Here is a 27,589-nt window from a genome sequence, read left to right as displayed (position 1 = left end):
ATTACCAATTTGAAATCTATTCATGGTTAATATTAACTCTATTCAGATTAAATTTTATTTTTTTGGCCATGTCTTGTGGCATGTGGGATCTTAGTTCCCCGCGTGCCTGCTCAGTCACTCAGTCACGTCTGACTCTGACCCCATGGACTGTAGCCCACCAGGCCCCTCTGTCATGGGATTTCCCAGGCAAGAAACGAGGAGCGGGTTGCCATTTTCTGTTCCTGTGGGTCTTCCTGACTCAGGGATCAAACCTTCATCTCTTGCATCTCCTGTATTGTCAGGCAGATTCTCTACCACTAAACCACCTGGGTAGCCCTGAACAGGCATCAGACCTTGCCCGCCACATTGGAAGCACAGAATCTTAACTGCTGGACCACCAGGGAAGTCTTAATTTTTTTTTTTTTTAACAAACCTGGCTTTTTCTAATGTATGTGTTGAAGAAACAGAATCACCCCTTCATTAGAAATATATTCAGAAGTTTCTCCCACGTGTAAGAGTATATGAAAAATCAAAACCTGCATATTTTTACTGCTGATTGAGTTCTCATCCAAAGCCTAATGCTTCTTCATTTTTATTTGCAGAAAAGAAAGGAACCTGTTTTTCACTATTTTTGTGATACCTGTGATCGTGGTTTTAAAAATCAAGAAAAGTATGATAAACATATGTCTGAACATACAAAAGTAGGTTTCTTGGTTATCCTGATTTTATTTAGCAAAATGGGTGTATTTGGTAGGAATTCTGAGCTTTCTTCCTGTAAAAGTTTAGAGTTATCATAGAAATGTTGTTTAAAGGCAAGTTGAGACAATAACCCTGGGATTTGCAGTTTGAGGGTGGGAAGCCTCCGCTTTAGGAGTCGGTAAGATGGCAGAGGCGAAGGGAGGTCTGGCAGCTGTTGAGAAGGAAAAACGTTAGGAAGTTCTTAGTTGGGTAAGTGCTCTTCAGTTTGTAGGTCATGCTCGACTTGAGGAAATAACATTTTACAACATTGCTGATGTACTGCGTTCACTCAAATGGAAAAGTGAATGCTATGTATTACTGTACTATATACTTTTAGAGCACAACTTGGTTTTGGAGTGAGTTTGTCTTGCTATTGTTTTAAGTATTCATGGATAACACCACATAGACAGGATACTAGGTAATAATGCCAGAATATGTCTGTCTGTATAGTAGAAGGGTACATTTTTTATGGGAAATGTTGAATTGAGTCTTTTTTTTTTTTTTTTTTAAAAACAAACTCCTTACAGTGCCCTGAGGTAGATTGCTCTTTTAGTGCGCATGAGAAGATTGTCCAGTTCCATTGGAGGAATGTAAGTTGTTGTTTTTTTTTTCTTTGATACACGCTCTTTTTATTTCATTGATCTGTTATCTTCATAGCACTTTATCTACATAGCCTAATAATCAGCAACATTGATGAGCCTTTGAACTTGGTAAGGCATTTTTATAATCCATTATTCAATTTCATCCTCATCATCCACTGTGGACTAGATAAATCTTGGCCCTGTTTAACAGATTTATAAAATGATTTGCCCAGGGCCTCAGAACTTATTCTTGCACTTGGGTTTCTTAGCTGCAAATTCCTTGCTTGTTTTACTAAACTCTGCTGTTTCAGATTGTTTTGTGTACTCATCATTTCTCTAGCTAACTCCCTCAACTATAGTTGGTCGGTCAGTCATATTAATATATAATATTACTCAAGAATTGATGACATTTGCTTTATAACCGAGATTATATCATGGCTTGCTTTTCTTTTTAATCAATAGCACTAAAGATATGAAAGAAGGAAAAGGACTTTCCTTTAAAGGAAAAGTCATAATAAGGATAGGTAAAACCTGTTTTGTTTTTTTATTTTTATAGTTTTGTTATTTTTAAAATTTTTTTATTTTTTATTTTTATAGTTTTGTTTTTGTTTTTTTGCTTGCTTAGTTTTAAAATTGTCTCTCCTAGTAAATGTACTGTTGGGTACAGCATCTTCATTATCCCCTATAATTCTTCAGATTTAGTCAAAAGCATACAGTATGCTTCCTGATATTCACCAGGCCTTTTCCCCTTAGATGCATGCTCCTGGTATGAAGAAAATCAAGTTAGACACTCCAGAGGAGATTGCAAGATGGAGGGAAGAAAGAAGAAAGTAAGTAAAGAGTTCAGAACTTGCACAGCAACTTTCTTTTACCCTGGCAGGTCTGAGTACTTCAAAATAAAGACCATCTGGCCCTAAGGACAATTTGAAAAAGGAAATTTGATCTTTTATAACATTAGATGTTTGGCTCAAAATGGCCAGTCCTAACTTTTGTTGTTGTTCTCAGAATTGGTTTACAGTGACTTAGAGAGTGTTGTTACTTGGTGTATGATAATCACACAGTTTTTATTATTGTAGTTTTGATTCATTTCATTCTCTTATAATCTTGCTGCTAGGAAATGGGACTGTGAACTGTATTATATGAGGCTATTGTTAAATGTAGCTTTTGGTAGACCTAATAGGAACTCTTGATAAATAAGTGATGTCATAATGGGACTTTGCTCTTTGAGGGGAGCCTCTATGTGCCCCCTCAGTTTGATGTTCAATACAAGGCAGTGATGGGTGGTGCTATGTTAAAAAAAAGAAAGCTTAATACTTTGCTATGTTTGTTGTTTTGATTATTTTTTAAAAAGTGGTTGAATGCTTTCAGTATGCTAGGCAGAGGGAGTACAGTGACGTGGTAATGGTGCAGTATGGGAAGAATCTGGTGGCTCAGATGGTAAAGAATCTGCCTGCAATGCAGGAGACCCAGATTCAATCCTTGGGTCGGGAAGATCCGCTAGAGAAGGGAAAAGCTACCCACTCCAGGTTTCCCATCTGGAGAATTCTATAGACAGAGGAGCCTGGTGGGCTACAGCCATGGGTTCACAAAGACTCGGACTTGACTGAGCAACTAACTTCAACTTCACATGAGAGGAACCAGTCTTGGCATTGATAAGAAGCCTTAGCTGTGGCATAGTCAGACTTAGAAATCAAAGGAGTTGGGACCGTGCCATGATTTGACTTAGTGAAAAATTCAAAGCGGTGCATGTAAAGCGCCTTATCTCTTCTAGGTGGCTTCTTTACAGGTATAATGTTTTTCTCGTGATTGCACTTCATTCGTTTTTTTTGGTTTTTGTTTGTTTTACTTGTTTGTTCTTTATCTGTTGGTTGTGTCTTTTTCTCATTATTTTGCACGGAGGAGTGCTCACTTCAGCAGCACATATACTAAAAAATTTGCACAGAGGAATAATCAAACAGGAAGAGTTAGCTCCACGTCCTGATACTTAGTTTTTGAGGCCCTGGTGATGATGGTATTGAAGATTATATCCTGTTAGATGAATCAGAAGTGTCCTATCTGCAAAAGTTTTTCCCCACTGACTTTCTCCCACTGACTTTGCTCTGACTTTGGTCAGTCAGAATTGTTGCAGCTCAGTGGTGCTAGCCAGTGTTGTGTTGATAGATGTTTAATTTTTTTGAGGAGAATGATGATAGTTACTAGTTAGCAATGATTATGAAGCAACTCCCAGCTTCCCTGATGTCTCAGAGAGTAAAGAATCTGGTTGCAATGCAGGAGACCCAAGTTCGATTCCTTGGTTGGGAAGATCCCCTGGAGAAGGAAATGGTAACCCACTCCAGTATTCTTGCCTGGAAAATCCCATGGACAGAGGAGCCTGCTGGGTTAACAGTCCATGGAGTTGCAAAGAGTTGGACACAACTGAGCAACCAACACACTACACTACACATAAAACAACTCAGAAGTTAACTGTGTAAGCTGTTTAATCTCTCAAGTCTTGCGTTCACTTAAGGCAATAGGGAAGGTATGAAATGAGTCGCTGATTTGCCATCTTTGGTTCTTTTATCTCTAGCAGTTGTTTAAATTAAGTCATTATGTAAGCTGAGAAAGTTGGACCCATTATTAAACTCTGTAGCTGTTATACTCTCCCCAGATCCTCCACTCCACCTTCCTCCTCTGCATATAAGAGGAAGGATGTCATCTAGTCGGGAGGAGTGGGGTGTTCCTTGATGAAGGGACGTTGAGTTGAACTTCGACCTAGTTGGGAAGAAGTAAGGGGGGGCAGGGACTAGTACTCAGACAGGTTGGCATGGGCATTGGTAAGAGATGCCTTTGAGAGATGGAAGTGGGACAGAGAGGAGGTGGATAGAGAACACTTGGGAGATGAAGGTAGGCGCTGTTTGGTGATTGAGTGAATGTGAGGTTGAGGAGGGAAGAGGTTTGGAGGAGACTCCAAGTTGCTGGGATGAGGTGGCGCCTGTGACTGAGACAGGGACCCTGGAAGAGGATGGGGTGTGGGGTGTTGCTCTGAGACCTCACTGAGTGTGAGGGAATTCCAAGACATCTATTTGAAGATGCTGTGTAGGCATTGTGACTCAGACCAGATTGGCTAGAGAGAGACATTTGAAAATCACGAAACCGTGAATTCAGAAGACATTAGGAACTAAGTTCCCAATCAGGCCCAGGTTCTACTCAGCCTCGCTTTGTCAAGGAACACTCCACTCTTCCAGACTAGATGAGGGCCTCCTTCTTAGACGCTGAAAAGGAGGGTGGAGTGGAGGATTGTGGGAGAGTCAAACAGCTACAGAGTAGAAATTGAACAGTGGGTCCAGTTTTCTCAGTTTATATGAAAACTGGTTGGTTTTACTCCCTGTCACGCTATCTTCCCTTTCTACTCCACCTACAGAGAGGGAAGATAGTGTGACAGGGAGTGAAACCAAGCCTGCTGAGCAAGAGCCAGAGAAGTAGAAGAAAACTCAGAATGGGACCTGTTGTGGAAGCCAGGAGAGGGGAGGATTTCAAGACAGGAAATGTGGAGATCAGTGCAGATTGCTGTGGAAAGGTCAAATAAAACAAACCCCTAGAGTGACTGGTTTTGCGACATATAGGGCCGCCTTGATGCGGATTCCAGACGATTGCTGCTTGGCCCTTCTTGGGGTTCCCCACCCTCTGTCTCTACAGCTTTCTGCAGCTCTCGCACCCTTCTGCGTGATTCTTCACAAGACGGATTGTCATTGTCTTGGCCATTGGGGTTGCAGTTCCACCGGAAGTGTGTATACTTTGAATTCCACTGACTTTTTGGGACTCCCAGTTTACCGTAGAGTTCATCCGGCACCTGTTTACCTTCCAGTTTCCAGGGCCGTTCATCTCCATGCAGTTTCTGCCACTTACTTTCACGGTCGCTCCATGGATCTGATCTGGGCTTTCTGCCCCAGAGGTCCCAAAGTTGGGCTTGCTCGTCTTTGGGCCTAACTTCTGTTCTGCCCAGCTCTCTTCTCTCCCTGTCCCTTCTACCGCTGGGAGAGGCACCAGTCCTGGACGACTTGAGACCTCATCTCTCACCCCCTTCACCTTCTTTTCTCCTCACCGCTCTTCCCTCTTGGCCTCCTGCCAAGTTGAAATCCCTTCCACCCCTCCCAGCCGCTCAGCCCCCTCATTCCGTTGCTCTTCATCGCACCCACCGGCAAAAGTCTCAGCTCTGCCTCAGTTGCTCAGTGTTGTTGAAGAAAACCACACAGCTTAAGTGTGCTCCGCAGGTGAATACTCAGCAGTGTTATCACACTTAAGGAATTGACTTGACCAGCAAGGTTAGGTTATTCTCTTTGCATTTGCTGTTTTTTTTTTTCATGCAAAATAGATGCTAATATGCATGTATTTCTTAGTTATATAGGTGACTATGTAGAATAAAATTTAAAAATAAATTTGTTAAGCTGATTTTATTTTAGGCAACTCAAATGCCAGTGAAAACAGAATGCCTTGGAACTGACAGTGAGAGGAGTATGAGGTGGGCTTCATACGTCTTGTCTTTTCTGATTAATTGCACGTTGCTTGCTTATAGGAATTCTTTGTCCCAGCCAGACTTTTTTTTCCTTTTACCCTATCCCAAGCAGGTTCTTTGAACTTTTAGCTTCAGTTTTGATCATGCTGCTGCTTCTAGAAAATCTTACCTTTTCCAGCCTTGAAGTTCTGCTCACTGCTTTAGTCCAGCTGAAATCCTGCCAGCCTAAATTTGGGGGAATATTTTTCCTCACCCGTCTAGAGGAATATCTTGTCCTTCTTTGAATATGGTATCCCCTCTGCCTATTTGGTGTAGATGCCCCTTATTCTGGTCCTGTTGATGAACTTTTTTGCTTATGAGTCTTTAAAAAAAATTACAATCTTTAGAAATGTTAATACCCACACTTTATGTGACTGTTTCTATCCCATGGTGGCATAGATACGAGGGATGGTTATAAATGTTAATGCTGGGAAAGATTGTGAGGCAAAAAGAGAAAAGGGCAGCAGAGGATGAGATGGTTAGATAGCATTACCGACTCAGTGGACACAAATCTTGGCAAATTCAGGGAGATAGTGAAGGCCTGGAAAGAAGCCTGGTCTGCTGCTAAGAGTTGGACGTGACTTAGCAACTGAACAATAACAACATAGATGTTGACATATGTAAATGATACTTGAATATATTTTTATTGTGGGTGTAATTCTGCTTTGGTACTTCAAAGTAAGCGGTTGGAGAAATTGTACTGAGATTCATATATTTAATTTATGTTATAAATTGTATATCATTGTTAAAGAAATTGGGCAGTGTTGATCTGATTAGTAATGATAGTTGGAATTAATGTAATTAGTGGTACTTAAACTGCTGTGGTTTTGAGCAGTAAACGCTCATCTCACAGGACAGACAGGTCATCACTGAGACAAACCAAGCTGATCTGTATTTGAACGCGTTCCTTTCTGCAGTAGCTTTCCTCATGTGAACGTCAGCTCTGCCACCTTGTGGCTTTTGTGCAGCAAGTGCTTTAAAAGAAAAAACTCCACTGGCTAGAGAGACTTAAGGAATAGTAACATGTGAGCTAGCTTAGGTAGTGTGTATTTATCTAAAGTCCCTGGTGGAAGACCAGTTTGGTTTGCTAATATAATCAAGAAGTCTCAGCCACCTTTGAATTTATGTTGATATACTTTATAGCTTTAAATAACTTCCTGACAAGAGTTTAGTTTGAAATTAGAGGTAAACATTCAGTATTTGGGGCTTCCCAAGAAACTAAGATCATGGCATCCTGTCCCATCACTTCATGGCAAATAGGTGTGGAAGCAGTGGCTGACTTTATTTTTTTGGGCTCCAAAATCACTGCTGATGGTGATTGTAGCCATGAAATTAAAAGATGCTTACTCCTTGAAAGGAAAGTTATGACCAACCTAGATAGCGTATCAAAAAGCAGAGACACTGCTTTGTCAACAAAGGTCCGTCTAGTCAAGGCTGTGGTTTTTCCATTAGTCATGTATGGATGTGAGAGCTGGACTATAAAGAAAGCTGAGCGCAGAAGAATTGATGCTTTTGAACTGTGGTGTTGGAGAAGACTCTTGAGAGTCCCTTGGACTGCAAGGAGATCCAACCAGTCCATCCTAAAGGAGATCAGTCCTGGGTGTTCTTTGGAAGGACTGATGCAGAAGCTGAAACGCCAATCCTTTGGCCACCTGATGCGAAGAGCTGACTCTTTTGAAAAGACCCTGATGCTGGGAAAGATTGAGGGCGGGAGGAGAAGGGGATGACAGAGGATAAGATGGTTGGATGGCCTCACCGACTTAATGGACATGAGTTTGGGTGAACTCCGGGATTTGGTGATGGACAGGGAGGCCTGGCATGCTGTGGTTCATGGGGTCGCACACGACTGAGCAACTGAACTGAAGTGGTGCTAGTGGTAAAGAATCTACTTGCCAATGCAGGAGACGTAAGAGACATAGGCTCGATCCCTGGGTCAGGAAGATCCCCTGGAGTAGGGCATGGCAACCCACTCCAGTATTCTTGCCTGGAGAATCCCATGGACAGAGGAGCCTGGTGGGCTACAGTCCATAGAGTTGCAAAGAGTTGGACACAACTGACGTGACTTAGCACAGCATAGCATTCGGTATTTGAAAAGGCAAAGATTGTTTTGTATATGACCAAGGTTCCTGAAAAACAGGAGTACTCTTGCCCTTAAGACCCTCACTCTAATAGGAGACATAGGAAGATCTAGAAATCGCCAGGAGACCACAGGCAACAGAAGTCTTCATTTTTGCCACATGGCGCTAACACTGTCAGTCAAGGGATACCTGGTGTCTTTTGAAGGCAGAGCAATCAGATCGTTTTGTAAGACTTCTTGTAAGAGAGGTCATGCCACCCCTCTCCCCACCCCAATTTATTTTAAGGTGGTATTTATCCTTTTTTAATGTGTAGTTCCAACAAACATATGGAGTTCTGTTCAGTTAAAACCTTAAGGCTTTCCACTAATAATCTGCAAAAAAAGAAATTGCAGCCGAAAAAACTCAAAGTGATTCTTTCTTCATTCCCATCTTCTGGGGGTACAAGCGCTGTATGATTTGGCATTAGGGAAAATTGAGTGAGAGAGGTTCATTTCCAAAGCCTGGCTTTTCAAGACTGAAACCCACTTCAGAGCCGATGGGGTGTCCACTAGGTGGAGTAGCTCTGTGTTATTTACTGCAGCAGTTAACTGGCTCTGAGGAAACGCTGAACAGTTGCGCCCCCAGTTCTTGCAGAATTCCAGCAGCTGGGGTGTGCTCCTGAAGAATGCTACGTCTTTTTGAAGTTTGAAAAGACTTTGAAATAAAAATGTAGTCGGGTTGAAGCAGCTGTGGTTCAGTGAGAGTCCGGAGAGATTGTGTTTTTCTAGAGAACAGGCTTAAGGGAAAAGCCAGTGAGTGGGTGATTTGAGAAGGAAAGGGTAAGATGCAACCAGAATGAGATGTGCCAAGATAAATATTGGTTCCATGTTGCCCATTTATTGACTCTGGGGCTCAAGAGCTGTCACTGGAGGCTTATGGCTTAAGCAAGGGGAAGGCAAAGAGGAGTTAAGAAGTGAAAGAGAAAGAAAAAAAGTGTTACAGTTTCAGGGTCGTTTCCTTTTGGGGTTTTGGGGAAAGGTGGAAGTAGGGAGAAAAGTGATAAAAATAGAGAAACCAACTGTGAAAATATCACTTCTCACAGTCTTTATAGCTTCATAACATCCATTCTTTACCAGGAGATATTGAACTAAGCTTTATCATTATGTAACTGTGCAGTCAGTGTAAGACCATTTGTGATATTTTTTCAACAGTTTGCTGTGTGTTTGTGTACTTTAGAAACCTGAACTGTGTCTATATCCAAGATCCAGACTTTTCCTTAATCTTGTGTCTCAGTAGTATGTTGCTGGAAGGAGCTTCCTGATGATCGTTGTATGTATAACTAGGTCTTGTGTTCCTGGGAGTGGTATAACTTTGGGGAAGAAAGTTTTATTTAAGCACTGAAAAACAAAATCTTACAACTTTGGGAGGGTTATAAACAGCCACTACCTTTAGGAAAGTGATAACTTTAATCAGCCAGAAAGAAAAAGTGAGCGGTTTTTTTTTTTAAAGACTTCCACCAAAGGAATTTCCACAACATTCTTGATGTCTCATTTAAGGGATACTTTCTTGTATCTCACCTAAAATCCACTTGCTATCACAAATTCTGTATATTCCTTATCTGAGAAGCACTTCCACACCGTCTGCTTACTTATTCACGAACCACTGTAGGACCACGTCCTTGTGTTTAGCATATAGCCCAACATGTTAAGTCAGGGTTGGTCTGCAATGCTCAGAAGAGAAATGTTAAAGAAACACAAGTAGTAAGAATAAGTGAATTTCAGAGATGTGAGAAGTGTTGAGTAGCTGTGCGTTACATGTCTAGACACTGTGGGGCCTGTGAAAGTCATCACCTTTTCCCTCGTCATCTCTGCTTATGTGGAGTTTGTCTTCAGATGGCAAACAGCTGTCGGCCATCTTCTTAAGATTGTGGTGTTTTTGTCACTTCTCTTCCTCTTTTAAAGCCTGCAAGTTGTTCCAGTTCCCTTCATCTTTCTTCGGAGGTTTTATTTTTCGTCCTGTTAATCATCTGTGAGTCCCTTCTGAATCCCTCCCAAGTTTGATTTTTCCTCAGCATTCCTTTTCAGTTTAGCAGTACAAAGCTGGCTGTATCACCCTGAGAGTTTTTGATCACTTTTGAGTGTCGTGAGAGGAGGACTTCACACTTGTACCTGTACTGGAGTCCTTCTATTTGCTTTCCGAAAGTGTAGTCATGCGGTGCTGACTGGCTGTCAGATTTTTATCTCCTGTGACCTTGGTCTTTTCCTCTTATGTTTATTTATAGCTTGTACATTAATCATGTTTTATTTATGAAGTTCATTTTTCTTGGCTGGATAGATTGCTTTGTCCTGTCCTCACTGAAATCCATCGCTTTTTTTTCTAATTACTTCACCGCTTACTCACTGTCATTTCCATTCTTATCTTCCAATGTGCCCACCCCATGAGCTGCATATTGTCTGAGCTGTGCACACCAGTGATGCAGATGTTATAAAAAGAAGGGTGGAAACAGTGTCCTCGAAATAATGGCAGAACGCGGTGTGTTGATGTTTCTCAGAATTCATTCTGATGAGCAGCCAGGCTGAGTGGTAGGAGAGCTTCTGTGTTCGCCCTCCTAGGATCTGTTCCTCTCACCACCAAGTTTGGTGCCTCCATTTCCCCACAGCTGTGCCAAGGAACAAAGAAAGCTTTGTCAGAGCAATTCATCTTGCACACTGCTGTCAGATTTAATCTCACTCACTGCCTTGTTCATCTCTCTCCCTGTTCATAACTTTCAGTGGCTCCCCATCACCCCTGAATCAAAAATAGGCTTTCTAGTCTGGCATTCAAGGCACATTTGGGCCCCCGCCTCCCTTTCTGGTCTGATTGCCTGTAACTGTTGCATCCAAAATGAACCACTTGCCACTCCCTGGGCATCTCTCACACTTTTAGACCTTGGTTTGTCTGCGTTGTCTGCTCTGCTTAGAACACTGACGCTCTCCCATTGGATTTGTGTCTGGTAACACCATTTAAGGCCAGTGTCTTTCGTGTTCCTTTCTTTGTGGATCTCTTCATCTAGATAATGATCTTTCCTCCCCACCCTCCAATCTTTGTACTCCCAAGGGGGTGCTTATTTTATTTTGTACCTTGTTATAGTTGTTCTTTTAGAAATAACCATGCTTTTCTTGTCCTTCCTGGTAGACTGTTTATTTTTTGAGAAGTGTCTCTTCCTTATCTTGGTAACTTTGGATATACCTACTAGTATGTGTTTGCATAAGTACATGCCTAAGAAAATACATTTTTTCCTTACAGTATTTATGGATATGTGCCAAACATATGAATTACATCCATTTCATCACATTATATATTTGACTTGCATTCTACTGTAAGTTCCTTACCTGGTAGCAGAGTTTGTGGACTGGCCACTGGTCTACATCATTGTAGACCTACTTTTTTTACCCTGAAAAAATCTGGAGTAGCATCGTTGTAGTCTACTTTTGTTACCCTTAAAAAAATCTAGAAGGAATTAAAAGTTTATATCAATTTACTGTGTCACTCATTTTTAGTTAAACCAAAACTGTTAAATGCAGCAATTGCTTGACTGCATAATTAAAACTGTACTCTAAAAGTCCTTTTATAATGGATTCTTATTGTTTTCTAGAAACTACCCAACTCTAGCTAATATTGAAAGGAAGAAAAAGTTAAAACTTGAAAAGGAAAAGAGAGGAGCGGTGTTGACGACGACACAGTATGGGTAAGTTCCTGAAAATTGCTTGCACTCTCAATGCTCATTTTAAATGAATGTACATTCTTACAAATAATAAAAAGAGGACACACCCAAATCCTAAAACTTCTATATTTTCAATTCTGAAATTTTTGCTTTTGTAACTTTTTTGCTGAATTTTTAAAATTATATTTTAAAATAATATACCTGTACTCATAAGTATAGTATGAGTATAATAATACCCTATACTCACATGGTTTTCAAAATGATTTATATTAACAGGTCTTTTCTGTCTTTGTCCCCTGGCTGAACAGTTCTCCTTCCCAGAGGCAACCTGTTTTGTCCTTCTAGAGATATCTTATTTGTATACATCACATAGATAATAGTCTTTTTTGTTTTTTTCCTTTTTTGATATAGTCCTCCATCTTGCTTTTTTTTAGCCAAATAATAAATTGTCCTGTATTAATATATAAACAAGACTCCTCATTGTCTGAGGGTGTGTAGGAATATCCTGACAAGGTCGTCTTTTTTTTCCTTAAACCAATTCTCTATTGACAGACATTCAATTTTCAATCTTTTACTAATAAAAAGTTGCCTTTATTGCCCTGTACATAAATTTTACAGGTGCAGATATTTCTGAACGTGGGTTCCTAGAGGTGGATTTCCTGAGTCAAAGACATATATTCATAATATTGATAGCTAACTGCCAAATATCTGTCATAGAAGCTATCCCAGTTTACTCTCCCAGCAGCAGTGTATGAGGCGTCCCATTTCCCCAGTACCTCGCCTTCACAGAACTTTCCCATTGTATTTTGTATTGTGCACAACTCGATGAATTTGTCCATGCACACATACCTACATACCCGTGTAACTTCCACGTAGATTAATAATATTTAGAATGTATTTACCTCACAGAGCTTTTCTCTCTTAGACCTTCCTACCTAGTTCCATGCCTCCCCACAAAGGTAACCTCTTTTGAGTTCTATCATCATAGATTTATTTTACCTGTGCTTGGGACTTTGTGTGAAAGTGGAAGTGGAATTCGCTCGGTTGTGTCCAACTCTGCTACCCCGTTGACTATACAGTCTGTGGAATTCTCCAGGCCAGAATACTGGAGTGGGTAGCCTATTCCTTCTCCAGGGGATCTTCCCAACCCAGAGATTGAACCCAGGTCTCCTGCATTGCAGGTGGATTCTTTAGCAGTTGAGCCACAGGGAAGCGGACCCTTGTATAAGTGGAATCACATAGTATATCTTCTTTGGTATAGTTTCTATGGCTCAAAATTATTTTGTGCTGTTCATCCATATTGTCATATATAGCTGTAAATCCGTTCTTAACTGCTGTATAGAACTCAGGTGTGAGAATATATCTGGGTTGGCCAAAAAGTTCATTCTGGTTTTTCTGTAAGGTGGTATGGAAACAATGGAGCAAACTTTTTGGCCATGCCAATACATTCATTCTGCTGTTGGATATTTGGGTTGTCTCCCCTTTGGGCTGTTGTGACTAAAACTGCTGTGAACATTCTTCTAAGTGTCTTTTGTTGACATAAGTACTTGCTTACTGTGTGTTTAGTTATGATAGATACAGGCAAATAGTTTTCTGAAATGGTTGTACTGATTTATATGCCTACTGACTCTGCATCTCATTTCTCTGTGTCCTGTTCAATATGTGGTATTGTCATACATTATACCTTTCCTCATGTCATGCCATTTCCCTCATGACTAATGATGTTGGGCATCTTTTTACATGCTTGCTGGTCATTTTAATATTCTCTTGTGAAGTGCCAGTTCAAGTCTTTGACTCTTTTTTAATAGAGTTGCTTTCTTGATTTGTAGGTGTTACTTACTTAGATACAGGTCATTTTTTGTATAGAGTGTAGGTGGTGCAGATACAGTCTTGCAACTTGTGGCTTGCCTTTTTACTCTTAGTAGGTGTCTTGTTTTGCAATTTTTCCCCCTCTCATATGTTAGTCTCAATGGCACATGTATCTGGGGTCAGTTGGGGGTTATCTGCTGATCTTGACAGAGTCACAGCCAGGGGTTGGTTAGCTGATGGCTAGGGTGCCTATGTGGTTAACCATTTCTCGTAGCCTTCATTCTTGAGTGTAGATCATCTTTCCATCTGATACTATTTTTCTTTTGCCTAAAATACTTCCTTTAACATTTCTTATAGTGAGGGTGTGCTGAAGATGACTTCTTTCAGCTTTGTGTGTCTGAAGAGATCTTTATTTTACCTTTCTATTTGATGGAGAGGGAAATGGCAACCCACTCCAGTATTCTTGCCTGGAGAATCCCATGGACAGAGGAGCCTGGTGGGCTACAGTCCACATAATTTTGCTAGATACGCAGTTCTAGGTTAGTGGTGTTTTTGATATTTACAGTACTTTAAAGATGTTGCCCCACTGTTTTCTTATTTTCATGGTTTCCAAGAGAAACCTGCTGTTACCATTACCTTGTTCCTCTATGTAAAATACCTTTTATCTCTGGTTGCTTTTAAGATTTTCTTTTCATCACTAGCTTTAAGCTTATTATTATACGCCTTAGTATTATTTTCTTATCTTGTATTACTGTCCATTGAGAGTATATGTAATGAACCTTTTTTCAAAAGGTCTTTTTTTTTTCCTGTGCATAGTTTCCATAAGCATGTGCTCACATAATTATTTGTTTTCCTCTTAAGTATAGTAATTAAGGTGGTTTAAGAGGGCACTTGATTTGAGCTAGCTGTGAAATTGTGCTTGGTCTATGATCTTTACATTTATCGCCCTGTAACATGAAGAGAATAATAATTGAGTTGACCAAAATGTTTGTTTGGGTTTTTCCGTAAGATTCTGAAAAAGGTTCTAGAAAAACCAGAACCCTTTGGCCAACTCAATACCTGTCTAATCAGTTTCAAGGCGTTATCATGAAGCTCAAACAAGAAACAAGGTAGCATGTTTGTAAAATCGTCAGAAGCTTTAAGGCTCCTTAAAATTAAGTAGATAAAGAGTTAACACACTTTGTAAAGTCTAAGGAATATTTTGTGTGCTATGTCGCTTCAGTCTTGTCCAACTCATTGCAGCCTTGTGGACTGTAGCCTGCCAGGCTCCTCTGTCCATGGAATTCTTCAGACAAGAACACTGGAGTGGGTTGCCCTGTCCTCCTCCAGGGCATCTTCCAGATCCAGGGTTGGAACCCACACCTGCACTGACAGGCGGGTTCTTTACCACTCCGGCCACCTGGGAAGCCCCGAGGACTATTTTATCTTGTGTATAATAGGATTGAAAGAATGTTGCCAGTTAAACTCACTTGCTGTTGATTGTACAACATAGCCCAATTTAGAGGGATTAAATTATGGAAGGAAATAGGCAAATTGGAATTGATCAAGTATGATATATTGTGTGTTTTCATTTAACGGTCTGTCTTTGGAAGCCATTGAGTTTATTTTTTTCTGATCTCTTTAGTAGGTGACAAGTAATTGATTTGACAGCTAAGTTTCTTTTGCATTTAGTAATCTTTTTCAAATTTTTCTTGAAAGGTCAGTGCCTTTTATATTAAGAATTGCATTTTTCTTATTGCAGCAAGATGAAGGGGATGACCAGACATTCGCAGATGGCAAAAATCCAAAGTCCTGGCAAACATCACAAATGGAAAAATGGCCATTCTGAGCAGAGAACAGCTGCTGGGTCAGGCAATCATTTGGGTGATTTGAAGCCTGAAAGTCCACCTGAGGCAAATTCAGACCCCCTCGGTGTTTTGGTAAACACTGATTCTGGTAAGCTAAATAGGAAAACACCGTGTTTTTAAGAGTATAGACAGTGATGCAGAAGTTCATTCTTCACATCCTTGTTTATGGAGAGTTTAATGGTAAAAATGTAAAAAAGTAGAATGATGCTTTTGTTCCTAATAGCAGTGTCTTATTTAAAACGTCACTTTAAGAAACTTTTTATGAATCTTGGGAATGAATGCATGAAGCATGCAGAATATGGGAGAAAGGTTATATTTATTGGATAATTTGCATAGTATCATATAATCTTTGAAAATATCTTAAGACTGTTTTGAATGTATTGATGCTGTGAATTCAGATTTACACCATTAGATGAGTTTTCCCACCTAGAAAGCAGTATTCCAAGGGAAGCCAGTATTTATGCTGCTCAGCATGAAACTGGTCTCTTTGGATAAATAACATTAATTCAGTATATTAAATAATACGGTTCTTCCTCACAGCATAGAATATATGTTTATTATTTATTCTTGTGTTCACTCTAGAATTTGGGAGATAAGTTTACTGTTGCTTACAAGTTGAAAAATTAAAGGACAGAAATGTTGCTGTCACAGAAAGATATTATTCAGCCTCTAAGGCTTCATTTCTCTTCTGAAAAATGAAAACATCAATGTCAATATTTTACCATCTTTCCTTCCAGTAACAGGGTGTGAGGCTCTATCTAGTTCCCGGTGCTTATTCTTCTGCAGAGGTGTGTTTCCAGTGAGCGGACTGATGGGGGCTGTTGTAGGTTTGCCAGCAGGCCCTGCTCGGCTTCTGCGATAAGCACACACTGATTATTGGACTTCAAGGATGGGAAGAGGTGGAGGGGGACTGCTTCATTGACTGAATCAGGATGGAGAAAGATCTTGGCATAAGGAAATGTTAGGCTAAGAATGATGAGATGAAATTCAGTAGGAATAGTAGTAATAAATATTTTAACACCAACTAACACTTATTAGTAAGGTACTTAACTTTGCTCCAAGTGCTTTGTGTATAGTAGCTCTTTGCTTCATAACAGTCTTCACGTACGTGCAGTCGCTGCTTCCGTTTTTGAACCAAGGAACTTGAGTCATTTACCTTAGTCATGCCGCTAGTTAGTGACACAGTCAGAGTTAGGAGTCTTACTCCTAGTACACTGCACTACCTCCAAATGTGAAATCTGAATCTGGCCCCAAAAAGCAAATCTATGTTGTATGGGTCTAGGATAGTTGAGATGTGGATGAGAGTTTTAAAAAACATCTTCTTATCCTTGCTAATAGCAAGGAGAGGGCAGGAAACATTCGGGGCCAGGGCTCAGTTTACTCTTGGGCAGTGATTTGTGTTTTTTTTCCCTTCAAAAAATGTTGGAGAGTGCCCACATACTTATTCAAGCTTACAGCTTGTGACCTTGATGATGAAATACAATCTGTGCCTAAATAGAAACTTCCACGTCATTAAAATACTTGAAACACAAATATGAAGACTACTGTTACAAACATTAACTAACTTGAAAATTACGTAGTTCTTCGCTTTATGCAACTTTCTAAATGAACATTTGAAGGGTTCTGTAGTGTTGAATACTCTTTGCCTTCGTATTGTTGGCTCTGGTTGGGTAATTCTGTTTTCCCATTTTTTAAAGAAGTGTTTCAGTGTGTGCTAGTCCGGTGAAGCACTAATAAAAAGATGACTGTATCTTGCCTGTATTTAAGCCTGTGTCTAGATCTTCAAGAGAACACTTTAGACTTGAGAAACAGTAGTTAAATACCTTTCATCCTCATAATAGAAAACATTCAATCAGGTTCCTAGGAGCAGTTGAATGAGAGATATCAAGTCATTTTGTTGTGGCTTAATGTTGAAACCCTTACTTTTGTGAAGGTCAGAGATGAACATGTAAAGCTTGAATACAAAAATCCTAAAAGTAAGCTACATATTAGTGATGTTTGAGGAAAATCAGAGGAAATCTGAATACCAACAATCAAATTATGGTTGCTTGATTTTGTAGGAAAGGTTCCATTTAAATTCCTGTTATCCTTTACTTGGGATTTCTTCTGGACTTTTACACTTTACAAATCTATGTTTTAGAGCATTGGTTTTTCAACTTTCCACTCCCAAGTATATCTCCAGGAAACCACATGTACCCTTTTTTTTTCACATACCCTAAATATTCTCAGCATCTCAACTCCAGTTAATCAGTTTTACCTTGTTTAGAGAAGCTTCCTTCACATGAGCCAGAGTCATATGTGGTGTGTCCTCAGAACATAACTGAAGGTAATGAAATAAGAAAAGAGTTGTTAATTTGTGTGAACTCCTAGCTCTTACCCTTAGGAAGGCAGTTATGTATAGTGAGCTGTAGGGCACTCCTGGTAATGAGTACACCAGCCACCCAGGTTGTGGTTTTAACATCCGTCTAAAATTCTTTGCTATTCCTTATTCCAAGAGATAGAGCTTAATTTCCTTCCCCTTGAATGTGGGCTGGACTTTGTGACTTGTTTATAGAAATAGAATTAGGAAAGAGAAGAATAGTAACTTTATGGTGGAGACCAGCAAGTGGTCACGGCTGACTTCACCAGTAATAAGTCGGGTTGATGTGTCCCCCCTGATACACGATGAGAAGGACACTGCCTAAAATCCATAACCTCGGTCTGACCATCAGAAAACATCAGACCCGGCTAAGGGATCTTCTGCAGTAATTGAGCAGCAGTCTGTAAACAGTCAAGTTGGTGAAAGGCAGGGAGATCCTGAAGATTGTCGTGGGCTGAGAGAGGGCGCAGATGAGGCGCCCGGAGGCTGACGCGATGCGCTGCGGAGGAGGGACGGCGGTGGGGACTGGTGAAGTTACAGCGTGTTCTGTAGCTTAGGTGGTGGTTCTCTCCCAGTGTTCATTTGCTAGCTATGGTAAATGCACTGTAGTTATGTAAGATGTTAGCATTAGGGGAAGCTGGGTGAAGGGTTTATGGAAAATCTTGGCACTAGCTTTGCAACGCTTGTGTAAATCTAAAATGATTCAAAATATACAGTCTAGAAAAAAAAGAAGGCAGGAAGAAGGGTTGATATGTAGGCCAATTAAAGCTATGCAGTCCGCTTCTTGAATTGTGAGGAAATACTTGCCTCCAGGTTTCATTTTCCTGTGTTTTCTTTATAATTCATTTCTTGATTATAAAAATGATGCAAAAAACAGGGGGAAAAAAACCGGAAAAGCATAAAATAAAAAGCAATATACTTCCTTAACTTATGGAGACAGCCACTGCTCACGTTTTATATCCCTCAGTAATTTTCTTAAGCTACATATATGTGATTTTTTAAGAAAAATAGAATCATTTTTTTGAAAAAAAGAAATAGTCTCTGAATCCAGATGAAGCCAGGTTTCTGTTACGACCCCACCTCGGCATAGTTCAGTCATTCTGTTCTAGTTACCCGTTTTGAACTTGTCCTTATTTAACTCATTCATGCAACAGTTTGTTCTTCAAATATTTGTTGAGCATTTATGTACTGTTCTAAGCTCAGAGGATACAGTATACTGAACAAAGCCAAACCCCTTCTCTCCTGAACCTTATGTTCTGCTTGGGGAAGCTACAGTAAATAAATATGGGTTGATATCCTTCATGAGGATGAGTAAAGTCAAGGAAAAGGACTGAGAATGGCAGTTGGAGAAAGGAGTGTGCTATTTAATATAATCAGCGAAGGCATGTCTGATAAAGGGTTACTAAGAAATCTGAGTGAAATTAGGGGCTGAGACGTGAGGGTTTTGCAAGCAAAGAAAGCAACGCATGCAAACACGCCATGGGGAGAGCTTGCTGGTGTACCTGGGGAAGAACAGGGTTGGGGTGGAGTAAGCCAGGAATAAAGTGGTGAAGGACCAGCTCAAACAGGGTCTTGTCTAAGGCAGGAAGGGACTTGGGACTTGACTCTGAGGTTGAGCAGAGAGGTGGTGTGATGTGTTAAAGTGGCGAATGGACTGCAGAGGTGGGCAGATCATATCAGGCTGTTCTTTTAGGAGGATGCTAGAACTGTCTGGGTAAGACATGTTGACTTGGACTGCAGTTGTAGAAGTGAAGTAATGAGTATGATTCTGTATATATGTTCAAAACAGAGCTGGCAGTATTTGTTGCCAGTTTGGATATGGTGTGTGAGAAAGAGAAGAGTCAGGATGATTGCTAGGTTTTGGTATAACCATTGAAAAGAGCTGGCATTTATTGAGATGGAGGCTGTCAGGCATGTTTGGAGGAGAAATCAAGTGTTTTTTGTTTTGGGGCATGCTAACCTTTCAGATGCTGGTTTGATATCTGAGTGGAGATGTTGAACAATAGTTTATTCTGGGGTCTAGGGGAAAACAAGGTATACAGTTGTGATTTATTGGCCTCTAATACTTTAAGATTTGAGGTACAGTAAGATCATAAGAGGAGAAAGAGGCACAGAGGGAAATGTTGCTGAGGACTGGACCCAGGGACACTCAAGAGTTTTGAAGTTCGTCAATGAGGAGAAATTAGTAGGGAGACTGGGAAAGGAGAGCCAAGTGAAAGGGTTCTGGAAGTCACGTGAAGGTCTCCTGTTGACCTTGAACAATTGCAGAGGTTAGGAGCGTAAGCCCTCCACGTGCTTGCAAAGTCTAACCCGTAGTTTGCCTTTTGTGTAATGTGGCTCTGCATCCACCGCCCTGAATCCGTGGATTCAGCTAATCTCAGGTTGGTTTCAGTAGTATTTAGTATTGAAAAGTACTTGTGTGTAAGTGGACCTGTGAACTTCAGGCCTGTGTGTTTAAGGGTCAGTGGTACCGTCAGATGTTGTCACTAGGTTAGATAAGATGAACACCGATAGGTGACCTCTAGACTTGGCAACACAGAAGAATCCGGTGAACTTGGAAGAAAAAGTTCGCTGGTGTGGTGGGCCTGAAAGACACATTGAAGTAGATTCTAGAGGGTCAGATAGTTGTAGGAAATTTCAGGCTCAGGTGACATCCCTGGTGAGTTATATAAGTAATTGGGGTTTTGCTGTGAAAGGGAGCAGAGAAATGGGCTGTAGCTGAAAGACATTTCTTAGTGTTATTCTTGATCATAGAGAGGGTTTGGTAGGGTGACTTAATTATCAGAAGACTTTATGTATCTGTAGGATATATTCTAGCCCACTACTTAATACTTGGGATTTAGGGTCAGGTAGCCAGGATTTAAATTTGACCCAGCTGTTGTATAGTTGTGTTACCTAAGGGATCATCCAGTTCAGATTCTATTGAATTTTGGTTTTATCACCTTTAATTAATAGTGAAGGTGATACTTCAAAAGGGTTAAATGTGCTCATGCTTTTAAAGAGCATTATATCCATGGCTAATTCATGTCAATGTATGACAAAAACCACTACAATATTGTAAAGTAATTAGCCTGCAACTAATAAAAATAAAAATAAAATAAAATATTAAGGGAAAAAAAGAGCATTATATAGTCATCTGTATTGTACTTTCTGGTGTGTCTACATTTTGGCATATCATTTAAACAATGAGATGAACAGTCTCCACACTAATATTGTTGCAGATTCTGTTTTATCCACTAGTAATTTATAAATAAAACTGCATATTTTCAAGTCCCCTTTATTAATTCAGGAGAAAAGATAAGAAGTTAGCCCAAAATGGACAAGGAGTAGTTTTTGGAGTGGTACTGGGCAGGGTGGATGGTGGAGACAGAGGATTTAACTTCATCTGCCAGAAGGTGGTTGTTCCATACTCACATAAAATTACACTCCTTTTTCCTACTGGCATGCTTCGGTTTCCCTTAGACTGACTTGGTGAATGTTCAGTACTGTCTTGAAACATTTCATATTGGTTGTGGGTTGAGCTGGTTCATTACACAGGCAAGTTATTGTCTTCATTCTTCCGTCAGGCACTACTGACTTGTTCAGAATAAATGTAATACACTTTCAGAGCTGCCAAAAATAAATGCAATAGGTGGTGTCCTGGGGCTACAACTAAACTTGCTGGGCTCTGATCAAACACTTTACCTTTGGCAGTCTCTTAGTACTCGCTAAATTCTCATACTTGGCTTGTTTACTTAAGTTCTTAGAAATTCTAAATAATAAAAATTCAGGCCAGGTTCAGTGAAGTGCCTTTAACTGTAGAAAGGTTGAAATACTACTTGTACTCTCTAAACCAGTCTTAAAAACAGTGGCCATTTATATTTTATTTACTCCAAACCTGATTTTCAGAGTCCACGATCCTAGTCCAGTGATGTTAAATACATTTATGGCCTTCCTGGTACTGTAATAAAATTAATTAATAGCATAAAATAAAGTAATTAATGACAAAGACTGTCTAATTCATTTAGAGAAGACCCAGGTTCCATACCAGTGAGCTTGGTAAGAGACTTGAGTTGCGTACAGCTCCATTTGCCCCTCTGTTTTCTCTTTGAGGCAGGTAGCTTCTCTGACTGTAAAGATTTAAACCAAGGGGAAAGTTTTCAAGTCTCTTGGATTTCTTTTTCAGGAAGATTGAGGAAGTGATCAGAAAGGGCTTTCTTTTCACTAGCACATGAGGGAGTGGGGGGCTGTTAGGTTTCTTGTTTATGCGGGTAGTGGGGGGATGTCATCTTTCTTGTTTATGCGGGTAGGTATTTTTGATACACAGTTTCATTCTCGGTGCTCCCTGTTCCAGAATCTGACAAAGAGGAGAGACCACAGAGCGCTGTCATACCCAAGGAGGTGACCCCAGCGCTGTGCTCCCTGATGAGCAGCTATGGCAGCCTCTCGGGGTCAGAGAGTGAGCCAGAAGGTAAGCCTTGGCTTCAGGCGCCGACAGTTGGGTGTGTGTCGTTCCATTGTTGCCTTTGGTGTCCACTGTGCGCCAGTAGCATCTTTTCACGTGTGTGTATCTGAGGACGAGATGTGTCGTGCACATTCTTTAGTTGAGCCTCAAATTCCTTTCTCATTTGATTCAGGAGTTAGCATGGGATGGAGGTAAGTGGGAGAGATGGAGAACTGTGTTGCTCCTCTAGGAGAGAGGGGCAAAAACAATATAATGAGAGAAGAGGGAGGGAAGAGAGAATATCCACTAATGAATCAGAGAAAATTCTAACAGATAAAGCGAAGGAAATTAGTTACTTCTTCCCACTCTCAAGAATTCTTGTCTTAACATGTTTCGCACCTTTTTAAGCTGCTGAAAGGTCCTTTATGACAAAGAGGATGGTACAATTCCTTACCTGTATATGGGGCATTGCTCCTTATAGAGCACATTTACCTAAACTGCCTCATTCGGAGAACACAGGAATCATATATGCTTGTGTTGCATTAGCCTGTGTATTTTTAAGGTTGGGAGACATGGAATCCTTTTGATAGTGGTTCTGAGAAGTTAATGTTATTCAGGATACATGTTTTAATATTAAAAGATGATGACAAACTCTCCCTCCCACCCAAAAAAGCGATGGTGATAAACCAACTCAATATCTAGCATCTCTTTTAGGGCCTCCTAAAAGGGCTACGAATGGGCTTGGCATTATGGGCAACTCAAGCCAAGGTTCACGTCAGTAACCCTGCGTTTGTTTAGTGAATAACCATGTCCTGTTGCAGCTCTGAACCTGGCTCTGCATGGTCATTATATCTGTGCTTCACCAGCCACGAGAGAATTCTGAGTGTATGTCTCAGATGCGTCATCATGGTAGGGCCTCTACTGAAGACAGGAATAGAGGGTCTTCAAAGTGAAAATGTAGGATGAAAGGGAGATTTAAATGTAATTGGATGAAGATGGCAGGACTTTTAATGTTGACTAAGCTAGAGAAAATCAATATTTATTAGTTGGAAGATGCTGAAGAAGGAAGAGTTGGGCTTTAATATGAAAGGTAAGGTTTAGATCTGGGTATCTATAACATAGGAGTTTTTTTTCCCCTCTTTTTGAAAGGCCAAGCTTTACTATGGTAACTGGTTAAAGGCTACTTGAATTTTTAAATATAATCTACTTTGGCTTTATCAGAGGAGTCCTTTACAGATGGTTGCCTCTTCTTCTTTTTTTTTTTTTAATTTTAAGAAAAACAGTATTTAGTTCCTTACTCTTGTTTCCAGTACACTGATATGAAGATGAAGTTATTCTTTAAACACATATTACGTTTCCTGCTTATCTTGTGTATTTATGACAGGTGATAGCAAAGAAAGCTGTTACCAGATTACTGAATCCCATAAAAACAGTTCTACAAATGCTTTCCTCTCTCATTCCTAAGATAAGATATTTAATAGTTTTATACTCATGTCTTCCTTTTGAGGCTGCCACTTTGAAAAGGTAGAGAGGAAACTGGAGGGGATCAAGGTTTCAGCCCTTTATTTTATAGACACTGAAGCTTCAAGAGGATACATTGGCAAAACTAGTATGTGGCAAAGCTGACGTAAAGCTTAGGTCTAAAGAAGCCAACTATATTGCCTTCCATTACATCTTTGTGTGGCAATAGGTGGTGCATAGCTCTTCTTTTGCCTTTGTATGAATTCAGTTTGACTGGTTGTCTAAAATGTCCTGCCTTCAGGGAAAATTCCTTGTTTCACATTCCTAAGCCTTAAGAATTATTTTATGTAATTTGAATTCACTTTTATTAAGCCATCCAGGTCACTGGCAGATTTCTAACTTGCAGTGTTACTGGGCTATAGGATGGGACAGGATATTGACACAGTAGGACTTTGCAGTACATAAAACAAGGAAATAAAGTGAGCCTTCTCTGAACCATGAAATAGCATCTCTGTTGTTTTTGTTTTAGTCGCTAAGTCATGTCCTACTTTGGGACCCCATGGACTATAGCCCGCTAGGCTTCTCTCTCCATAGGATTTCATAGGCAAGAAAATTGTGTGGGTTGCCATTTGCTACTCAAGGGGATCTTCCCGACCCAGGGGTCGAACCTGCGTCTCCTGGAGCTCCTGCATTTCAGGTGGGTTCTTTACAGCTGACCCACTGAGGAAGCCTGTGGTTATTAACCATTAGTATGGTTATTAACCATATACTAATTTCAGTACGATGTCTCAGGGAATAGGGAGGCCTGAGGAGAAGGAGAGAGAGAGGAGAATGGCAGGAAGGTGGAGCAGTCAGAACATAACATTGTTAATTGGTTGTCTCATATAATGACATGGTTCATGGTGACCCAACACAGTTATAATAGTAGTATCAAACATTACACATGATCGTAACATACAATAGCAGTGAAAGTCTGAGACATTGAGCAAAAGTCATCAGAATGTGATGCAGAGACAAGAAGTGAACCAACGGTGTTGGAAAAATGGTGCTAACAGACTTGGTCATTGTTGCCACAAACCTTCCATTTGTACAAAATGCTGTGTCTCTGAAGACCATTAAATCAAAGCACAGTACGAGGTGTTCCTGTAATTTAAGAATTTTACAGCAATATACTTAGATTTTCCCCTTCCCTTCCTTTGTGCTATTCTTGTTTTAGTTCTGTGGATGCTAATAATCCCCACATACATTGTTATTATGCATTTTTGCTTTCAATTGTCAATTATCTTTACAAAGTTTTTTCAAATGAAAAAGGTCTTTTGTATTCATCCACATATTGACTGTCTTTGGCACTCTTCATTCCTTTGTGTAGATCCAAGTTTCCATCTGGTATTACTTCTTTCGTGGGGATCATTTTCCATAGCTCTTTGCAGTAATCTCAGTTATTGGCAGTTACAGTTCCCAATTCGAAAAATTCTGTAATAGACTGTACATGCTCAGTTTTAATTAGGTAACTGTTAGGGCTGGGGAAGGGGATTATTGTGGGGGGTGTTTTTATTGGTTATTTTTGGAAGTTTTACCTGTGTTTTACTTTGTTATTTTCGTGTTTATTTTTCATCATGTGTAGAAGCTCCCATCAAGACTGAAGCAGACATTCTGGCAGAAGACCAGGTTCTTCACAGCAGTGCTCCTGAGAAACCAAGTCAAGATGCTAACGCAGCTGTTAAAAAGTCCTCAGAAGCCAAGTGTGAGAGCCGAAGGAGAAGCTTTAAAAACGCAAATCCTAAGAGGAAAAAAAAGGATCTCAACTACCGAACATTATTTGAACCAAGAACACACCATCCGTATCTCCTGGAAATGGTAAGCGGTCTTTGTGTTTTCGTGTCCTGAGAATAGAGCTGCTGGGCATGTGTGGATGTGTGTGTCCGTCCGTGTGTCTTTTAAGGTTGCCAGAGACACATGCTCCTTGAAGGGTCATCTGTGTATCTTCATTCTGAAACTGCCTTGGGAATGTAGATGATACTCAGTAAGTGTGGGATAATTAACAATTTTCAAAACTGCTTAAAATAAAAGAACCTAGGCTAGGTAGTTGGTAAAGTATCGAAATGTATTGACCTTTGAAAATTTTTCCTTGAAAGCACAACTAAATACAGTGCAGGCTAAAGGGAGAAAAAGGTTTTTGTGTGTTTATTTTGTGCATTGTTGACTTTTTCTCAGTGTGATGTGCTCAAAAGCTTACGATTTTTCTTTAAATTATAAAGAAACAATGCCTCTTTTGATTCTAAGTAATGGACATGAAGCTGTTCAGAGATCTAAGACTTTTGTATCTAAGAGTGATAGAGATACTCTGAAATGTTTAGTGGAATTGTGGAATCACTGCCTGGTGACGTTCTGTGCAGAGTCTGATTTTTGCCTGGTTAGAGAATTGCTTGTGCTGCGGCTCAAGTGTTCTGTCACTGCAGACTATGGCATGTTACATGCGGACACAGTTGTTGCTTAATAAAATTGCTCGGAAGTGTACTCTGGTAAATTTTGGTGCTGTGTAAAGGAAGCTTCGTTCTTAAAATGTTTTCTTTGGAAACTTCATTTTTAAAATGTTTTCCTTCTGAAAGTTCATGTGTGGGTGTTTCTGAACTACATTGACATCAGAAATAAAATGAGTAGTAGTTACATTATTCTTCTTGGCAAATCACATGTGATTCCTTGGTTATGTATTCTAGATAGCAGGGATTTTCAGCTTTCTTTCAGTTACAGTAAGCACAAAAGTGGGAAATTCTGAAAGACCAGGAATGTTGGGATTATTTACTGCTAGTTTATTACTATATTTACTGTAGCTCCATACCAGTTCTTATATTATTTATCGATTTCAGTTTGGGAGAATTCTGTTTAACGTGGTTTTTAGATGTAAAAAATTGTAAACTTCTGAACCTAATTTTCCCATCCCTTCCTTGATACTCCTGGAGAGGACCTTGAATACTAGTGTTTAAATCTCGATAGTTTTGGTTAAAAGGAGATATTCTTGCATTGTTTTTTAGTGAAATAGTAAATATAATACAAATCTTTATTATTCTGTGTTCTTCATATAGAGAAGGCACATAGAATATCTTAGATGGTGCTTCTTGGATATATTTTATTTAAAAGCTAACCTTTTTATTTATTATTTTTTAGCTGTTAGCTCCGGACATTCGACATGAAAGAAATGTGATTTTGCAGTGTGTTCGGTACATCATCAAAAAAGACTTTTTTGGACTTAATACTACTACTGTGAAAACTAAAGATGAATAGGTATCTGGTGTTTTAGCACACTTGTCTGAAGCATGTAAAGTAGTAAAAACCTCAAGTTTGTGGGTGAAAATTCTTCTTTTTTCAACTGGATTAGTAATTAAATTTGTAAGCCTCATGGGCTATTATATAGGATTTTCAAGTCTTTGATGCTATACAAATAAATACCTAATTGATTTTTAAGACTGTCTGTATTGTTGGGATCAAATGTAATATTTGCTAGCAGAATTCTACTTTGTATTTATTGCTGTTGTATAAGGAAGTCTACTCTTGGGCCAGATAAGAATTGAAGATGCTGGTTTAGTGGTAAGGGGAAAAACTTAAAATTTTTTTAATTCAGCTGAGGAGAGCTGTAGGTTGGGGAGAGAAATAGTCATTTTGTTTTTAATAAATGAGAGAGGAAGAGTCTCTTTAACCCCTGCAAAGGGAGGGTATTTTAAAATAAACCAGAGCAAATTAAAACAATGAGAACATCTTGAAATTTAGATTTCTGCTGTTTATTTCAAAAGACCTGTTGACATTCACCTACTGGCAGCTCAGGTATTTATCATTTGAAATATTATAGATATATGGCTTCTGTTTAGTTCCAATTCAGTAGAAGTGCTTCTTTTTTGGTATGGTTCAGAATTGGACATTTAAAAAATTTTTTCCTGTGAAAAAGTATGTAAAGTATAGTACTTGATGAGGTTAAGTTAATTTTTTATGGTATAAATAGTAATTTGTGAAATATTACATGAGTTTTAAACAATTAAAATTTGCTTATAAAGGTAGTAATTGAACCTTTAAAATATGTTTTAAATAAATAACAGCTACTAAGGTCTT

General features: G+C 39.7%; 1 protein-coding gene across 1 annotated transcript in view; it reads left to right on the top strand.

Annotated features, from left to right (window-relative positions):
* The window catches only part of NUFIP1 (nuclear FMR1 interacting protein 1), a 29,636-nt gene extending 2,388 nt beyond the window's left edge, over positions 1–27,248 (top strand). Inside the window, exons 3-10 of the mRNA XM_070471195.1 lie at positions 582–680; positions 1,245–1,307; positions 2,052–2,128; positions 11,521–11,613; positions 15,140–15,333; positions 21,938–22,054; positions 25,113–25,345; positions 26,654–27,248. Of these exons, the coding sequence (XP_070327296.1) occupies positions 582–680; positions 1,245–1,307; positions 2,052–2,128; positions 11,521–11,613; positions 15,140–15,333; positions 21,938–22,054; positions 25,113–25,345; positions 26,654–26,770 (993 nt within the window). The 3' untranslated portion in view covers positions 26,771–27,248. The remainder of the gene's footprint in view (positions 1–581; positions 681–1,244; positions 1,308–2,051; positions 2,129–11,520; positions 11,614–15,139; positions 15,334–21,937; positions 22,055–25,112; positions 25,346–26,653) is intronic.
* Positions 27,249–27,589: the final 341 nt, after the last annotated feature.

The sequence above is a fragment of the Odocoileus virginianus genome, chromosome 8 (genome assembly GCF_023699985.2).
Source record: "Odocoileus virginianus isolate 20LAN1187 ecotype Illinois chromosome 8, Ovbor_1.2, whole genome shotgun sequence".
Classification (NCBI taxonomy): domain Eukaryota; kingdom Metazoa; phylum Chordata; class Mammalia; order Artiodactyla; family Cervidae; genus Odocoileus; species Odocoileus virginianus.
This window is presented reverse-complemented; position numbering and strand designations above follow the sequence as displayed.